General features: G+C 47.2%; 1 protein-coding gene across 1 annotated transcript in view; it reads left to right on the top strand.

Annotated features, from left to right (window-relative positions):
- UBR1 (ubiquitin protein ligase E3 component n-recognin 1) overlaps nt 1–14,412 on the top strand; it is a 718,041-nt gene that overhangs the window by 413,904 nt on the left and 289,725 nt on the right. The window contains exons 24-25 of the mRNA XM_030215524.1: nt 5,165–5,213; nt 13,410–13,564. Coding sequence (XP_030071384.1) covers nt 5,165–5,213; nt 13,410–13,564 — 204 coding nt within the window. The remainder of the gene's footprint in view (nt 1–5,164; nt 5,214–13,409; nt 13,565–14,412) is intronic.

The raw sequence follows: 14,412 nt of genomic DNA, 5'->3' as shown, positions 1-14,412 counted from the left end.
CTGTTGAAAAACAAGTGGAAAATGTAACATCTAAAATGTTCCATTCATTGTGGGAACTGAGGATAATTAGAGGATACTTCCCAAATACCATATTCCACCTATTAGTGCAATCAATGGTACTCGCACATACTGAATATTGCAATGCAATCTACGTGGGCTGTAAGGGATGACTATTGAGAAAGCTACAAACAGTAGAGCATACAATGGCCAGGCTGATCTTCAGATGCCCTCACTTCATAAGTGCCAACCCACTTCATAAGTGGCTTCCCATCTGGGCTTGGATAATGTTCGAGCTATGCACCATGATATATTGAATCCTATTTGGCACCGCCCCAGAATATAGGAGCGATTTAATCTTGCTACCACCAAAAAAACATGAACATAAACGCACGGAACTACCTGACCCTCTTCCCAAACTGTCAGAAACTCATATACAAATCAGTTTACTCCACTGGGTTCTCATACATTAGCATCAAATGGTGGAACTCACTTCCTAACAACCTAAGATACATGACAAACTATCTAGAGTTTCGAAAGCATCTCAAAGCTTTTCTTTTCAATAATTTCTTCCTTGAAATCAAGTCTGCATAGCCAAAATTAAGAATCGTCTGATCGACACACCTCCATTGAATATGTTACTGCTTTAAGCTTTTGTTAACCACATTGGACCAATTCATTTTGGATAATTGTGGGATATAAATGATGTTATAAATAAGTTCAGTTATAAATAAATAAAATCCATTCTAATAGCTTGAGATGTCAACTTAGATTCAGCTTCTTGTAGGTTTTGCAGAGGAGAATGATATAGCAATGAAAGAAGCACAAATTTTATGCAGATTTTCAAGCACAACCGATAAAGCATTCCAGCATTACTACTTCAGACTTCACCAAGGTTTGAAGGGGAGAATAATAAAATTGATGGTGACTTACCACTCAAAATCTCCACTCAAGAGCTTGTCCGTCTCCAGCTTGGAAGCCGCCTATGCTTTCCTCCAGGTTTGGCGACAACCCAAGGATTGAGACTCCCACACAACCATTGAAGAGCAGGCTGACTTATAGCCCTGGCTGACCACCCTTGCTCCTTCCTGCTTCTAGTTGGCTCTGCTTGAATTGGTTGGGGAGCTGGAGGAGGTTCAGGTCAGTTTCCATCTCCTGGCAGCCACATAAGCAATGGATTCCCCTTTCAGAACAGCTTTCGCTGTTCCCCAAAATAATATGGGGTCCGAGGTATGGCGCTCATTATCTGCTAAACAGTGGTGCTATTTCTGAGCAAGATAAGATCTAAAAGAAGAATCCCAATATACAGTGGGGGAAATAAGTATTTGATCCCTTGCTGATTTTGTAAGTTTGCCCACTGACAAAGAACATGAGCACCCATAATTGAAGGGTAGGGTATTGGTAACAGTGAGAGATAGCACATCACAAATTAAAATCCGGAAAATCACATTGTGGAAAGTATATGAATTTATTTGCATTCTGCAGAGGGAAATAAGTATTTGATCCCCCACCAACCAGTAAGAGATCTGGCCCCTACAGACCAGGTAGATGCTCCAATCAACTCGTTAACCTGCATGACAGACCAGCTGTCGGCAATGGTCACCTGTATGAAAGACACCTGTCCAAGATACAGGTGAATCAGTCAGACTCTAACCTCTACAAAATGGCCAAGAGCAAGGAGCTGTCTAAGGATGTCAGGGACAAGATCATACACCTGCACAAGGCTGGAATGGGCTACAAAACCATCAGTAAGACGCTGGGCGAGAAGGAGACAACTGTTGGTGCCATAGTAAGAAAATGGAAAGAAGTACAAAATGACTGTCAATCGACAAAGATCTGGGGCTCCACGCAAAATCTCACCTCGTGGGGTATCCTTGATCATGAGGAAGGTTAGAAATCAGCCTACAACTACAAGGGGGGAACTTGTCAATGATCTCAAGGCAGCTGGGACCACTGTCACCACGAAAACCATTGGTAACACATTACGACATAACGGATTGCAATCCTGCAGTGCCCGCAAGGTCCCCCTGCTCCGGAAGGCACATGTGACGGCCCGTCTGAAGTTTGCCAGTGAACCCTGGATGATGCCGAGAGTGATTGGGAGAAGGTGCTGTGGTCAGATGAGACAAAAATTGAGCTCTTTGGCATGAACTCACTCGCCGTGTTTGGAGGAAGAGAAATGCTGCCTATGACCCAAAGAACACCGTCCCCACTGTCAAGCATGGAGGTGGAAATGTTATGTTTTGGGGGTGTTCTCTGCTAAGGGCACAGGACTACTTCACCGCATCAATGGGAGAATGGATGGGGCCATGTACCGTACAATTCTGAGTGACAACCTCCTTCCCTCCGCCAGGGCCTTAAAAATGGGTCGTGGCTGGGTCTTCCAGCACGACAATGACCCAAAACATACAGCCAAGGCAACAAAGGAGTGGCTCAGGAAGAAGCACATTAGGGTCATGGAGTGGCCTAGCCAGTCACCAGACCTTAATCCCATTGAAAACTTATGGAGGGAGCTGAAGCTGCGAGTTGCCAAGCGACAGCCCAGAACTCTTAATGATTTAGAGATGATCTGCAAAGAGGAGTGGACCAAAATTCCTCCTGACATGTGTGCAAACCTCATCATCAACTACAGAAGACGTCTGACCGCTGTGCTTGCCAACAAGGGTTTTGCCACCAAGTATTAGGTCTTGTTTGCCAGAGGGATTAAATACTTATTTCCCTCTGCAGAATGCAAATAAATTCATATACTTTCCACAATGTGATTTTCCGGATTTAATTTGTGATGTGCTATCTCTCACTGTTACCAATAACCTACCCTTCAATTATGGGCTGCTCATGTCTTTGTCAGTGGGCAAACTTACAAAATCAGCAAGGGATCAAATACTTATTTCCCCCACTGTAAATAAGATAGAAGACACCAAGAGTCTAGGGCCCCCGCTCATCGAGTACACCCTGCAGATCAACTCGGATAAGGGAATGATCTGAGAGCGTAGGAAGATCTATATTTGCCTCAGTAACCTTATGGAAATGGGGGGATGTCAAAAAAATATAGTCAATCTGAGACATGGCTGACTGCACCCTAGCAATATGGGCAAAATCTTTATCTAAAGGATGAAAAATCTGCCAGGGATCCACCAGATCTGAGATATTGCAAAAATGTTGAAGGCCACGACTGGGTTAAGATCAACATGGCCCCCTCCACCCTTTCTGTCCACAAAAGGATCCCTTGCAATATTAAAATCCTCCAGAACTAAAAGAGGCAAATGTAGATATGGCGCCACAGCTTTAATCAGTGTCTGAAGAAAGGAAAGGACAAAAACATTAGGGGCCTAGACATTAAGAATAACCAGCTCTGAGCTCTGAATAGTGAAGTGAACCCACATATATCTGCCCTCCCATCCCAGCATCACCTTATGAATCTGATATGGTATTGATTTACTTTCTCAAGAGTGCCATCCCTGCAGTATGGGTAGTACCTGATGAATAATGTACTGCCCCCACCGAACTATGCTTCAATTTTTGATGTTCCTCTTTTATGTGGGTTTCCTGAAGACAAGTAATGTAAACATGCTTTTACTTTAACTCCTGTAAGATCTTTGTCCTCTTAATGGGTGAATTAATACCTGCCACATTCCAAGAACAGACCCTCAAGGAGGTTTCCACTACACAATGATAATTCTCATCCACCAAAACAAGAAATACATATTTCCCAGTGTCTCCCGGTGCCCAGCCTCCACCAGGTTCCCCCCATCATACCATAGACCATTAACAAGATAAGCCATGTTCACAGCCAGCCACACAAGTGAACCTAAAGTTTAACTTCCAACCCCAAAAACAACCTTCCCACCCAACCACCCCTCAAAAACCCCCAATCCTGTCTCTCACACACCCATAGAAGGACTCCCCCCCCCCTGCAAGAACCAATTAAAGCTCATACACTCTAACCATCCCACAGACACCCCATCCCTATACTTACATCTTTGCCAGACAACACAGCGATCAAACCAAAAGTGACACAATACATTTAACACTAGCAAGGTCTCAAGACAAAAAGTCCCACACCAACAAAAAATGGTCCCTTACTGAGTTCCTCAAATGGTGTCCACAATCGGTCCAGTGAGACACTAAAATATCTAGACCACATGTTGCAGGCCCCCGAAAGAGGCTTCAGAGAAAGTTAATTTGTCCAAGCTACCAAATCGGGCTTCAAATTCCGATGTAGATGGAGAAAGCAGGCCGCTTTCCACAGAGATTGAGTCCAAAATGCCTTTGCCTCTGCAGGGGTGTCATAGAAAATTTATGGCCCTCGTGGATCAACCAAAGGTAGCCTGATTAGAGAAGTGCACAGCGACTCTGGCGCTTATATAATGCTGTGCTTATCAAACTGAATTTGCAATGGCAAGATTCATCCGCTACTGAATAATCTTGGAAGCACTTGATCTTGCGATTATCCACTTGCAAAGTTTTGCCAGCTCGTAGCGCCTGCAATATTTCCACCTTGTGGTCAAAGTTCAAGACCCTTAAGATCACCACGAGTGGTCTGGAGCCCTCGGATCTGCAGGCCCCCAAACTGTGTGCTGCCGCAATTCGGAATTTCACTTAAGAGATTATTTCCACAGTCCATTCCGAGCTCACCTAGGGGCTTGGCAGATGTGCATGCAGCTCCATCTTGGTTTCCACAATTTGTTTCCTATCTTGTCCTTTGTGCAAGCCTTTCACCACCATAACAGCAGGAAAAAGTCCCCCAAGAGCACAAACACATGAGGTGAGAGCCTTAGGAGAGAGTCAACCACACGGGATGGGTAGTCAGTAGGCTAATTCAGGTTACTTGCAGGCTTTTTGGGAGGATGCTCTGCCTCATGGCTCCACCGGAAGTTTTTCATGTTGCTTTTAACCTGAAATTATATTTAAAAATCTGAAAGTTCGGGATTTTTCTTGTGTTGTCAATTACGTGTGCTCAGATAGAGCACACTATTGATAATATTGTTTCTGCAATGGAAAAAAAAATCCTCTAAATGATACGGGGAAACAAAACAAAATGAAAATTTTTGGTCAGCTGTGAAAAGAGTATACTTGTGAAGGTGCAGAGGACTATTGCATGTTGATACTTTTTGTGCCATTCAGATGCCTTTTGGTGTAACATTTCAGTAACTGTATAATCTTGTAGGCTGAACATATGCAGAAGAAGAAAAGAAAGCAGGAGAACAGTGATGAAGGTAAAGAATAGCTGGTATGAGGAGTTTTTCTCTTGTTTTTGACTGAAATATTTGACTTCAAGTCTCATGATTAAGAATTAAGGGGATCATTTTATAAGTGATGAGCCTGTAAAACAAGTTGGCACATATAAACTTGCACACGGGCTATACTCTCATAAAACTAGCAGATGCTCAAAAAGCATACTACTATTTAATGGAATGTTCTCGTAGGTATCTCCAGGATGGATAATAGGCAGTACGATATGGGATTGTCTCCAATGCATTTTATTAATAAAAATATGCCTATGTGGCAGTTCCTGCAAAAATATATATACACAAACCTCTTATTTGGGAACTTTATGCCGAAGCTTTCAGGGAGGCAATTTTATAAAGGCACACAAGCACATATATTGCCTCTATAACATAGGTGCAATATAAGTATCTATGCACTTTTGACTGCATAGGGACTATTTTATAAAATTACCTCCCAAACGTCTAGAAATATGTATTTTATGAGCACTGCAAATTAATATTTCAATAGCTAAAAATGGACAGTTAAAATGTTTATACTGGGAAAACACATATTCTGGCTTTCTGCTATGACATTTATGTGGACACGTGGTAAGCAGGTTGTATAGGGCACTCCCTTATTGCCTTTAAAAGGGGGGAGCTGAACAGAAGAGACTGAAAAAAAGCCGTTCTGGCAAAGGAAAAACGCTTTAGAGTTCAGTTTTCCTCTTTTATAATAATGCTAAAATTTATTAGAGTAAATAAATGGTTACAATAAAAATTCTTTTATCCCAGTATTACTGAAAATTGAATTCTTATTTATATCAGTCCAAATTTCAGTATAAGAAAAAAATCTCTTTTGCTCTCTGTGTTTCCTTTGGAAGCTATCAGATTCTGACCAAGTGCAAAATGTGCTTAGGCAGAATACTGAAGCTTAATTTTTTCCAATCACTTAATGCCTTATATTTTCTCTCTTATCTGGTATTCTTCAACTCTGACCTCTAAGGTCACCTTCACATAATTCTGTTTCTTTGGTATTTTTCTCAAATATTCATCATTTGCCCTTTGTAACCTCCTTTCCTCCTAATACTTATCACTCATATTTGTCCTTCACTGAAAATGTCCCTGTTATGTTCAGAGCCTGTTTGAAGCAAACAAACAGACACTTATTAAAGTTTATGGCCCATTACTAGGGCTAAGCAAGCCTGTCTATGGTCTGTGAGAAGACCATGAAGATACAAGCTAGCTAATTGCCCTACTAGATCATAGATAAGGGAATAAGTTATATATACAAAGCTGACTGATCTGAAAAAACAGATAGCTCTATACTAAACAAGGTGTAATATACTTTTGGGACAATTCCATGTCTAAAATTTTAAAATTCTGCACCCTTTATTTGTCAGAACAATTCAATATAAATTACTTTTGAGTAATTAATTTATAACACAAGACAGAAGTTATCAGACAAATAGGCATAATTTTAAAGATTTATGAGCAAAATTCCCCCAGGAATATATTGTAAGAATGCATTATTAGGCTTGACTCTCACTACCCACTCCACTCTTCTCTCCTAGTCCTGATACCCACCACACATGCTCCATGCTCAGGCCTGACTCACCCCCTTACAACTACTCCACTCCCTGGCCTGATCCAGTATACACTGTTTACCCTACCATAGGCTCCTCCTCTCTTTCTTTTTGTTTAAAATCACTTGCTGTACTGCCTTTTATTTGGTACAGCAAAGCAATTTACAGTCAAATAATCGATAATAAAGCAACAATTTACAATAAAATTAATAAAACAGGGGCACAGATTTTCAGGGGGAAAATGACTTTTAATTTGAATGCTATTTATTAGTTTTGAGATGGCAAACAGTAGATGGAAACAGTAACCTGATTCCTATATAATCTTATATGAATTGTTTTTCTCTGAGGACAAGCAGGCTGCTTGTTCTCACTGATGGGTGACGTCCATGGCAGCCCCTCCAATCGGAAAACTTTACTAGCAAAGACCTTTGCTAGTCCTCGCGCGCCGATGCGCACCGCGCATGCGCGGCCGTCTTCCCGCCCGAACCGACTCGTGTTTCTCAGTCTTCTTTTGTCCGCGCTCGGGACGGTCGTGTTTTGCGCCGTTTCGCGCCCCTCAAGTTGACCCTCGCGCGTCTTCGCGTTTTTTGCTAAAAAAAAAAAAAAAAAATTATTAGAAGACCTTTACGGTCTTTTCCCGTGTTTCCAGCTTTTGCCCCGCTAAGTTTCCTTTTATTTTCGGGGTAGGCCTTTTTGAGGCCTCGGTTCAGGTTTTGTCTCTCCCTATTTTTGGTGCCTTTACCGCCATTACGAGTTTTGATTTCGCCGGCGTGATTTTTCCGCCCATGTCATCGAAGTCTCCCAGCAGCTTCAAGAAGTGCACCCAGTGCGCCCGGGTAATCTCGCTCACTGATAGGCATGCGTCGTGTCTTCAGTATCTGGGGGCTGGGCACCGCCCTCAGGCCTGTAGTCTTTGCGCCCTTTTACAGAAGAGGACTCAGGTAGCGAGATTGGCCCAGTGGAACGTGTTGTTCGTGGGCTCTTCGTCGGCAACAGCACCGGGGGCATCGAGTGCATCGACGTCGACAGCTTCAAGACCATCGACTGCATCGAGGCATTGACCCTCTGCATCGTCGGTACCGAGACATCGAAAGTCGGCGTCGGTGGTACCGGGACCTCCACTAGTGCTGATGTCGTCAGACGGTGGTGCTTCGACTGGAGTGCAGGTGAGGGCTGTCCATTCCCCTGCTGGTGGCGGTGAGCCTTCGGGTGGGTCTCCCCCTACCCTGAGGGCTCCTGCGGTACAGCCCCCCCAAGACCGACCTTCTTCGGCTTCGGCCCCGAGGAAGCGACGGCTGGATTCTACGTCCTCGTCGGTACCGGGAAGTTCCGGTGACATGCTTCGTTTGAAAAAGTCAAAGAAGCATCGACACCAGTCTCCTTCCCGCATCGGTACCGAGAGCTCTGGGTCGCCGAGGGAGTCGGCACCCAGTAGGCATCGGCACCGGGAGGACCGCTCACCCTCTGTTCAGGAGGTGTCGATGCGCTCCACCTTGGACATCCCGGAACAGCCTCCACGCCCGGAACAGACTCTGACCTCGACGCCTGCATCGGCTTCCATGTCTTTCTCCACAGCCGCTCTGCACGAGAGTCTCCGGGCCGTTCTCCCAGAGATCCTGGGAGAGCTGTTGCGCCCTTCCCCTCCGGTACCGGGGGTGCTTGCGCCACCGGTACCGTCGAGTGAGGCGCCGGCTGGCCCCTTGCCTAGGGTGAGGTGTCCGACATCGGTGCCGCTTGCGGTACCGACTGCGGTCGCCTCCCAGGAAGGCTTCCCGACGACGTCGGCGGAGGGAGCTTCGCCGGTGCGGGCGAGGGAGTCTACCTCTCGACGCTCCCACCGTGGCCGTGTTTCCTCGGAGTCGAGTCGGGCACGGCTTCAGACACAGGTTCATGAACTTGTGTCTGATACCGATGGTGAGGCCTCTTGGGAGGAGGAGGAGGACATCAGATATTTCTCTGACGAGGAGTCTGATGGCCTTCCTTCCGATCCCACTCCCTCCCCTGAAAGGCAGCTTTCTCCTCCCGAGAGTCTGTCTTTTGCGGCCTTTGTCCAGGAGATGTCTACGGCCATCCCCTTCCCGGTGGTTGTGGAGGACGAGCCCAGGGCTGAAATGTTTGAGCTCCTGGACTATCCTTCTCCACCTAAGGAAGCGTCCACAGTACACATGCATCATGTCCTAAAAAAGACATTGCTGGCGAACTGGACCAAGCCTCTAAGTAATCCCCACATTCCCAAGAAGATCGAGTCCCAGTACCGGATCCATGGGGACCCAGAGCTGATGCGCACTCAGTTGCCTCACGACTCTGGTGTGGTGGATCTGGCCCTAAAGAAGGCTAAGAGTTCTAGGGAGCATGCTTCGGCGCCCCCGGGCAAGGACTCTAGAACCTTAGACTCCTTTGGGAGGAAGGCCTACCATTCTTCTATGCTCGTGGCCAAAATCCAGTCTTACCAGCTCTACACGAGCATACATATGCGGAACAATGTGCGGCAGTTGGCGGGCTTGGTGGACAAGCTCCCCCCTGAGCAAGCCAAGCCATTTCAGGAGGTGGTCAGGCAGCTGAAGGCGTGCAGAAAATTCCAGGCCAGAGGGGTATATGATACCTTTGATGTCGCGTCCAGGGCCGCTGCTCAAGGTGTGGTGATGCGCAGACTCTCAAGGCTGCGTGCCTCCGACCTGGAGAATAGGATCCAGCAGCGGATTGCGGACTCCCCTTGCCGAGCGGACAATATTTTTGGAGAGAAAGTCGAACAGGTGGTAGAGCAGCTCCACCAGCGGGATACCGCTTTCGACAAGTTCTTCCGCCGGCAGCCTTCAGCATCTACCTCCTCAGGTAGACGTTTTTATGGGGGAAGGAAGACTGTTCCCTACTCTTCTGGTAAGCGTACGTACAATCCTCCTATTCGACAGCCTGCGGCCCAGGCTAAGCCCCAGCGCGCTCGCTCTCGTCAGCAGCGTGCGCTTCAGCAAGGCCCCAGCAAAAGCAGGGGGCGAGCTTTTGACTGGCTCCAGCAGAGCATAGCCGACATCAACGTGTCAGTGCCGGGCGATCTGCCGGTCGGGGGGAGGTTGAAAGTTTTTCACCAAAGGTGGCCTCTCATAACCTCCGACCGTTGGGTTCTTCAAATAGTCCGGCAAGGATACACCCTCAATTTGGCCTCGAAACCTCCAAATTGCCCACCGGGAGCTCAATCCTACAGCTTCCAGCACAAGCAGGTACTTGCAGAGGAACTCTCCGCCCTTCTCAGCGCCAATGCGGTCGAGCCTGTGCCATCCGGGCAAGAAGGGCTGGGATTCTATTCCAGGTACTTCCTTGTGGAAAAGAAAACAGGGGGGATGCGTCCCATCCTAGACCTAAGGGCCCTGAACAAATATCTGGTCAAGGAAAAGTTCAGGATGCTTTCCCTGGGCACCCTTCTTCCCATGATTCAGGAAAACGACTGGCTATGCTCTCTGGACTTGAAGGACGCCTACACGCACATCCCTATACTGCCAGCTCACAGACAGTATCTGCGATTTCAGCTGGGCACACGTCACTTCCAGTACTGTGTGCTACCCTTTGGGCTCGCCTCTGCGCCCAGAGTGTTCACGAAGTGCTTGGCTGTAGTAGCAGCGGCACTTCGCAGGCTGGGAGTACACGTGTTCCCCTATCTCGACAATTGGCTGGTGAAGAACACATCCGAGGCAGGAGCTCTACAGTCCATGCAGATGACTATTCGCCTCCTGGAGCTACTGGGGTTTGTGATAAATTATCCAAAGTCCCATCTTCTCCCAGTACAGAGACTCGAATTCATAGGAGCTCTGCTGGATTCTCGGACGGCTCGTGCCTATCTCCCAGAGACGAGAGCCAACAACTTGTTGTCCCTCGTCTCGCGGGTGCGAGCGTCCCAGCAGATCACAGCTCGGCAGATGTTGAGATTGCTGGGCCACAAGGCCTCCACAGTTCATGTGACTCCCATGGCCCGCCTTCACATGCGATCTGCTCAATGGACCCTAGCTTCCCAGTGGTTTCAGGCTGCTGGGGATCTAGAAGACGTGATCCACCTGTCCACGAGTTTTCTCAAATCCCTGTATTGGTGGACGATTTGGTCCAATTTGACTCTGGGACGTCCTTTCCAAATTCCTCAGCCACAAAAAGTGCTGACTACGGATGCGTCTCTCCTGGGGTGGGGAGCTCATGTCGATGGGCTTCACACCCAGGGAAGCTGGTCCCTCCAGGAACGCGATCTGCAGATCAATCTCCTGGAGTTACGAGCGGTCTGGAACGCTCTGAAGGCTTTCAGAGATCGGCTGTCCCACCAAATTATCCAAATTCAGACAGACAACCAGGTTGCCATGTATTACATCAACAAGCAAGGGGGCACCGGATCTCGCCCCCTGTGTCAGGAAGCCGTCAGCATGTGGCTCTGGGCTTGCCGTCACAGCATGGTGCTCCAAGCCACATATCTGGCAGGCATAAACAACAGTCTGGCTGACAGACTGAGCAGGATTATGCAACCTCACGAGTGGTCGCTCAACTCCCGAGTAGTGCGCCAGATCTTCCAGGTGTGGGGCACCCCCTTGGTAGATCTCTTTGCATCTCGAGCCAACCACAAGGTCCCTCAGTTCTGTTCCAGACTTCAGGCCCCCGGCAGACTGGCATCGGATGCCTTCCTCCTGGACTGGGGGGAAGGTCTGCTGTATGCTTATCCTCCCATACCTCTGATGGGGAAGACTTTGTTGAAACTCAAGCAAGACCGAGGCACTATGATTCTGATTGCTCCCTTTTGGCCGCGTCAGATCTGGTTCCCTCTTCTTCTGGAGTTGTCCTCCAAAGAACCGTGGAGATTGGAGTGTTTTCCGACCCTCATCACACAGGACGAAGGGGCGCTTCTGCATCCCAGCCTCCAGTCTCTGGCTCTCACGGCCTGGATGTTGAGAGCGTAGACTTTGCCTCTTTGGGTCTGTCAGAGGGTGTCTCCCGCATCTTGCTTGCTTCCAGAAAAGATTCCACTAAGAGGAGTTACTTCTTTCTATGGAGGAGGTTTGCCATCTGGTGTGACATAAAGGCCCTAGATCCTCGCTCTTGTCCTACACAGACCCTGCTTGAATACCTTCTGCACTTGTCTGAGTCTGGTCTCAAGACCAACTCTGTAAGGGTTCACCTTAGCGCAATCAGTGCATACCATTACCGTGTGGAAGGTAAGCCGATCTCAGGACAGCCTTTAGTTGTTCGCTTCATGAGAGGTTTGCTTTTGTCAAAGCCCTCCGTCAAACCTCCTACAGTGTCATGGGATCTCAATGTCGTTCTCACCCAGCTGATGAAACCTCCTTTTGAGCCACTGAACTCCTGCCATCTGAAGTACTTGACCTGGAAGGTCATTTTCTTGGTGGCAGTTACTTCAGCTTGTAGAGTCAGTGAGCTTCAGGCCCTGGTAGCCCAGGCCCCTTACACCAAATTTCATCATAACAGAGTAGTCCGCCGCACTCACCCTAAGTTCTTGCCAAAGGTTGTGTCGGAGTTCCATCTGAACCAGTCAATTGTCTTGCCAACATTCTTTCCCCATCCTCATTCCTGCCCTGCTGAACGTCAGCTGCACACATTGGACTGCAAAAGAGCATTGGCCTTCTATCTGGAGCGGACACAGCCCAACAGACAGTCCGCCCAATTGTTTGTTTCTTTTGATCCCAACAGGAGGGGAGTGGCTGTGGGGAAACGCACCATATCCAATTGGCTAGCAGATTGCATTTCCTTCACTTACGCCCAGGCTGGGCTGGCTCTTGAGGGGTCATGTCACGGCTCATAATGTTAGAGCCATGGCAGCGTCAGTGGCCCACTTGAAGTCAGCCACTATTGAAGAGATCTGCAAAGCTGCGACGTGGTCATCTGTCCACACATTCACATCTCATTACTGCCTGCAGCAGGATACCCGACGCGACAGTCGGTTTGGGCAGTCAGTGCTTCAGAATCTGTTCGGGGTTTAGAATCCAACTCCACCCCCCTAGGCCTATATTTATTCTGTTCCAGGCTACACTCTCAGTTAGTTGGATAAATTGTTAGGTCTATCTCACTTATGTCCTCGCCGTTGCGAGGCCCAATTGACCATGTTTGTTGTTTTGAGTGAGCCTTGGGGCTAGGGATACCCCATCAGTGAGAACAAGCAGCCTGCATGTCCTCGGAGAAAGCGAATGCTACATACCTATAGAAGGTATTCTCCGAGGACAGCAGACTGATTGTTCTCACAAACCCGCCCGCCTCCCCTTTGGAGTTGTGTCTTCCCTTGTCTTTGTCTTGCTACATACGGGACTGACGAACACGAGCCGGTTTGGGCGGGAAGACGGTCGCGCATGTGCAGTGCGCATCGGCGCGCGAGGACTAGCAAAGGTTTTTGCTAGTAAAGTTTTCTGATTGGAGGGGCTGCCGTGGACGTCACCCATCAGTGAGAACAATCAGCCTGCTGTCCTCGGAGAATACCTTCTACAGGTATGTAGCATTCGCTTTCCCTAATGTTAGACCACGTCATAAAGACGTCATTGGCAGTTTTATTTTTACCATATTAAGAGCCCTTCTTATAGAATTGTATTACAAGTAGATTCTTGTATATATTTAAATTTCTTTCATACATTTATCCTTGGTTTTTCAGCGCTCCCACCTCCACCACCACCAGAATTCATGCCTGTTTTCAGCAGTGTAGTGAACCTCCTACACTGTGATATCATGATGCATATCCTCAGGACCATCTTGCAGAAGGCAGTAGAGCTGGACTCATCCTCATGGACTGAAGGCATGATTCAGATGGTATGAACAGTTGCTGATGAAATAGTTGTATTTTTTTTTTTTAATTTTCATTAACGTTATATTCTCAAAAATTTTGTGTATTGATCCTAATTTTGTCTCATAAAGTGAAGCATTTTAGCTGTTGGTTTGTCTGGTTAAAATCATAGTCTTGCACTTCCTTTTGATATTGCTGAATAACTTTGGTCTGTTTAAGGTTTTGTCTTGGCAAACCCTTTTATTATGTACCACTAAAGTAATGCCAGATATTTAGCTTTTGTGGTAAATTGATGCACAAAGTAGGTCCACAAGAATTTGATTTTCTCTAAATATAAGTATTTTATTACAATTTAATTAGAGTTCTGTTACCTATAATGGTATGTGACCTGAAAAAGGCAAAGGCAGATCAGAATGGGATGAAGTTGGCTGCTGAGCAACTCCAGTAGTTGGGAAGTAAGGCCAGTGCCAGGCAGACTTTTACAGTCTAGGGCTGAAAAACTTGCCTAAGTGCTATTCTGTAAATATGTGTATATCTTATATATCATGTATTTTACAGATAGGTATACACATAGTGGAATGTGGGCAGGACTGACACTTAACCGTATATTTTTTCATTCGCATGGCCGGCTGAAGATATAGTTGTACCCTGAGCCAACTTGCCTTGGTGGTTGCCCCCCCCCCCCCCCCCCCCCCCCCCCCACCCTTCCAAATCACATTGCGTCCAGCAAATCTCCAGCCCCACAGGTTTGGCATCTCTCCCCACTCCCCCAGTCCAGTCTCTTCCCCTTCCTGTGGGTCTGGCACTGCTCTCTCACCTCTCACTCCCCTGTGGTCCTTTAAAGTTTACATTGGTCGCAGGCAGCAGTAGCATG

This window comes from Microcaecilia unicolor, chromosome 9, assembly GCF_901765095.1.
Source record: "Microcaecilia unicolor chromosome 9, aMicUni1.1, whole genome shotgun sequence".
Classification (NCBI taxonomy): Eukaryota; Metazoa; Chordata; class Amphibia; order Gymnophiona; family Siphonopidae; genus Microcaecilia; species Microcaecilia unicolor.
Note: the sequence above shows the minus strand (reverse complement) of the source record. Positions and strands in the feature narration are given on the sequence as shown.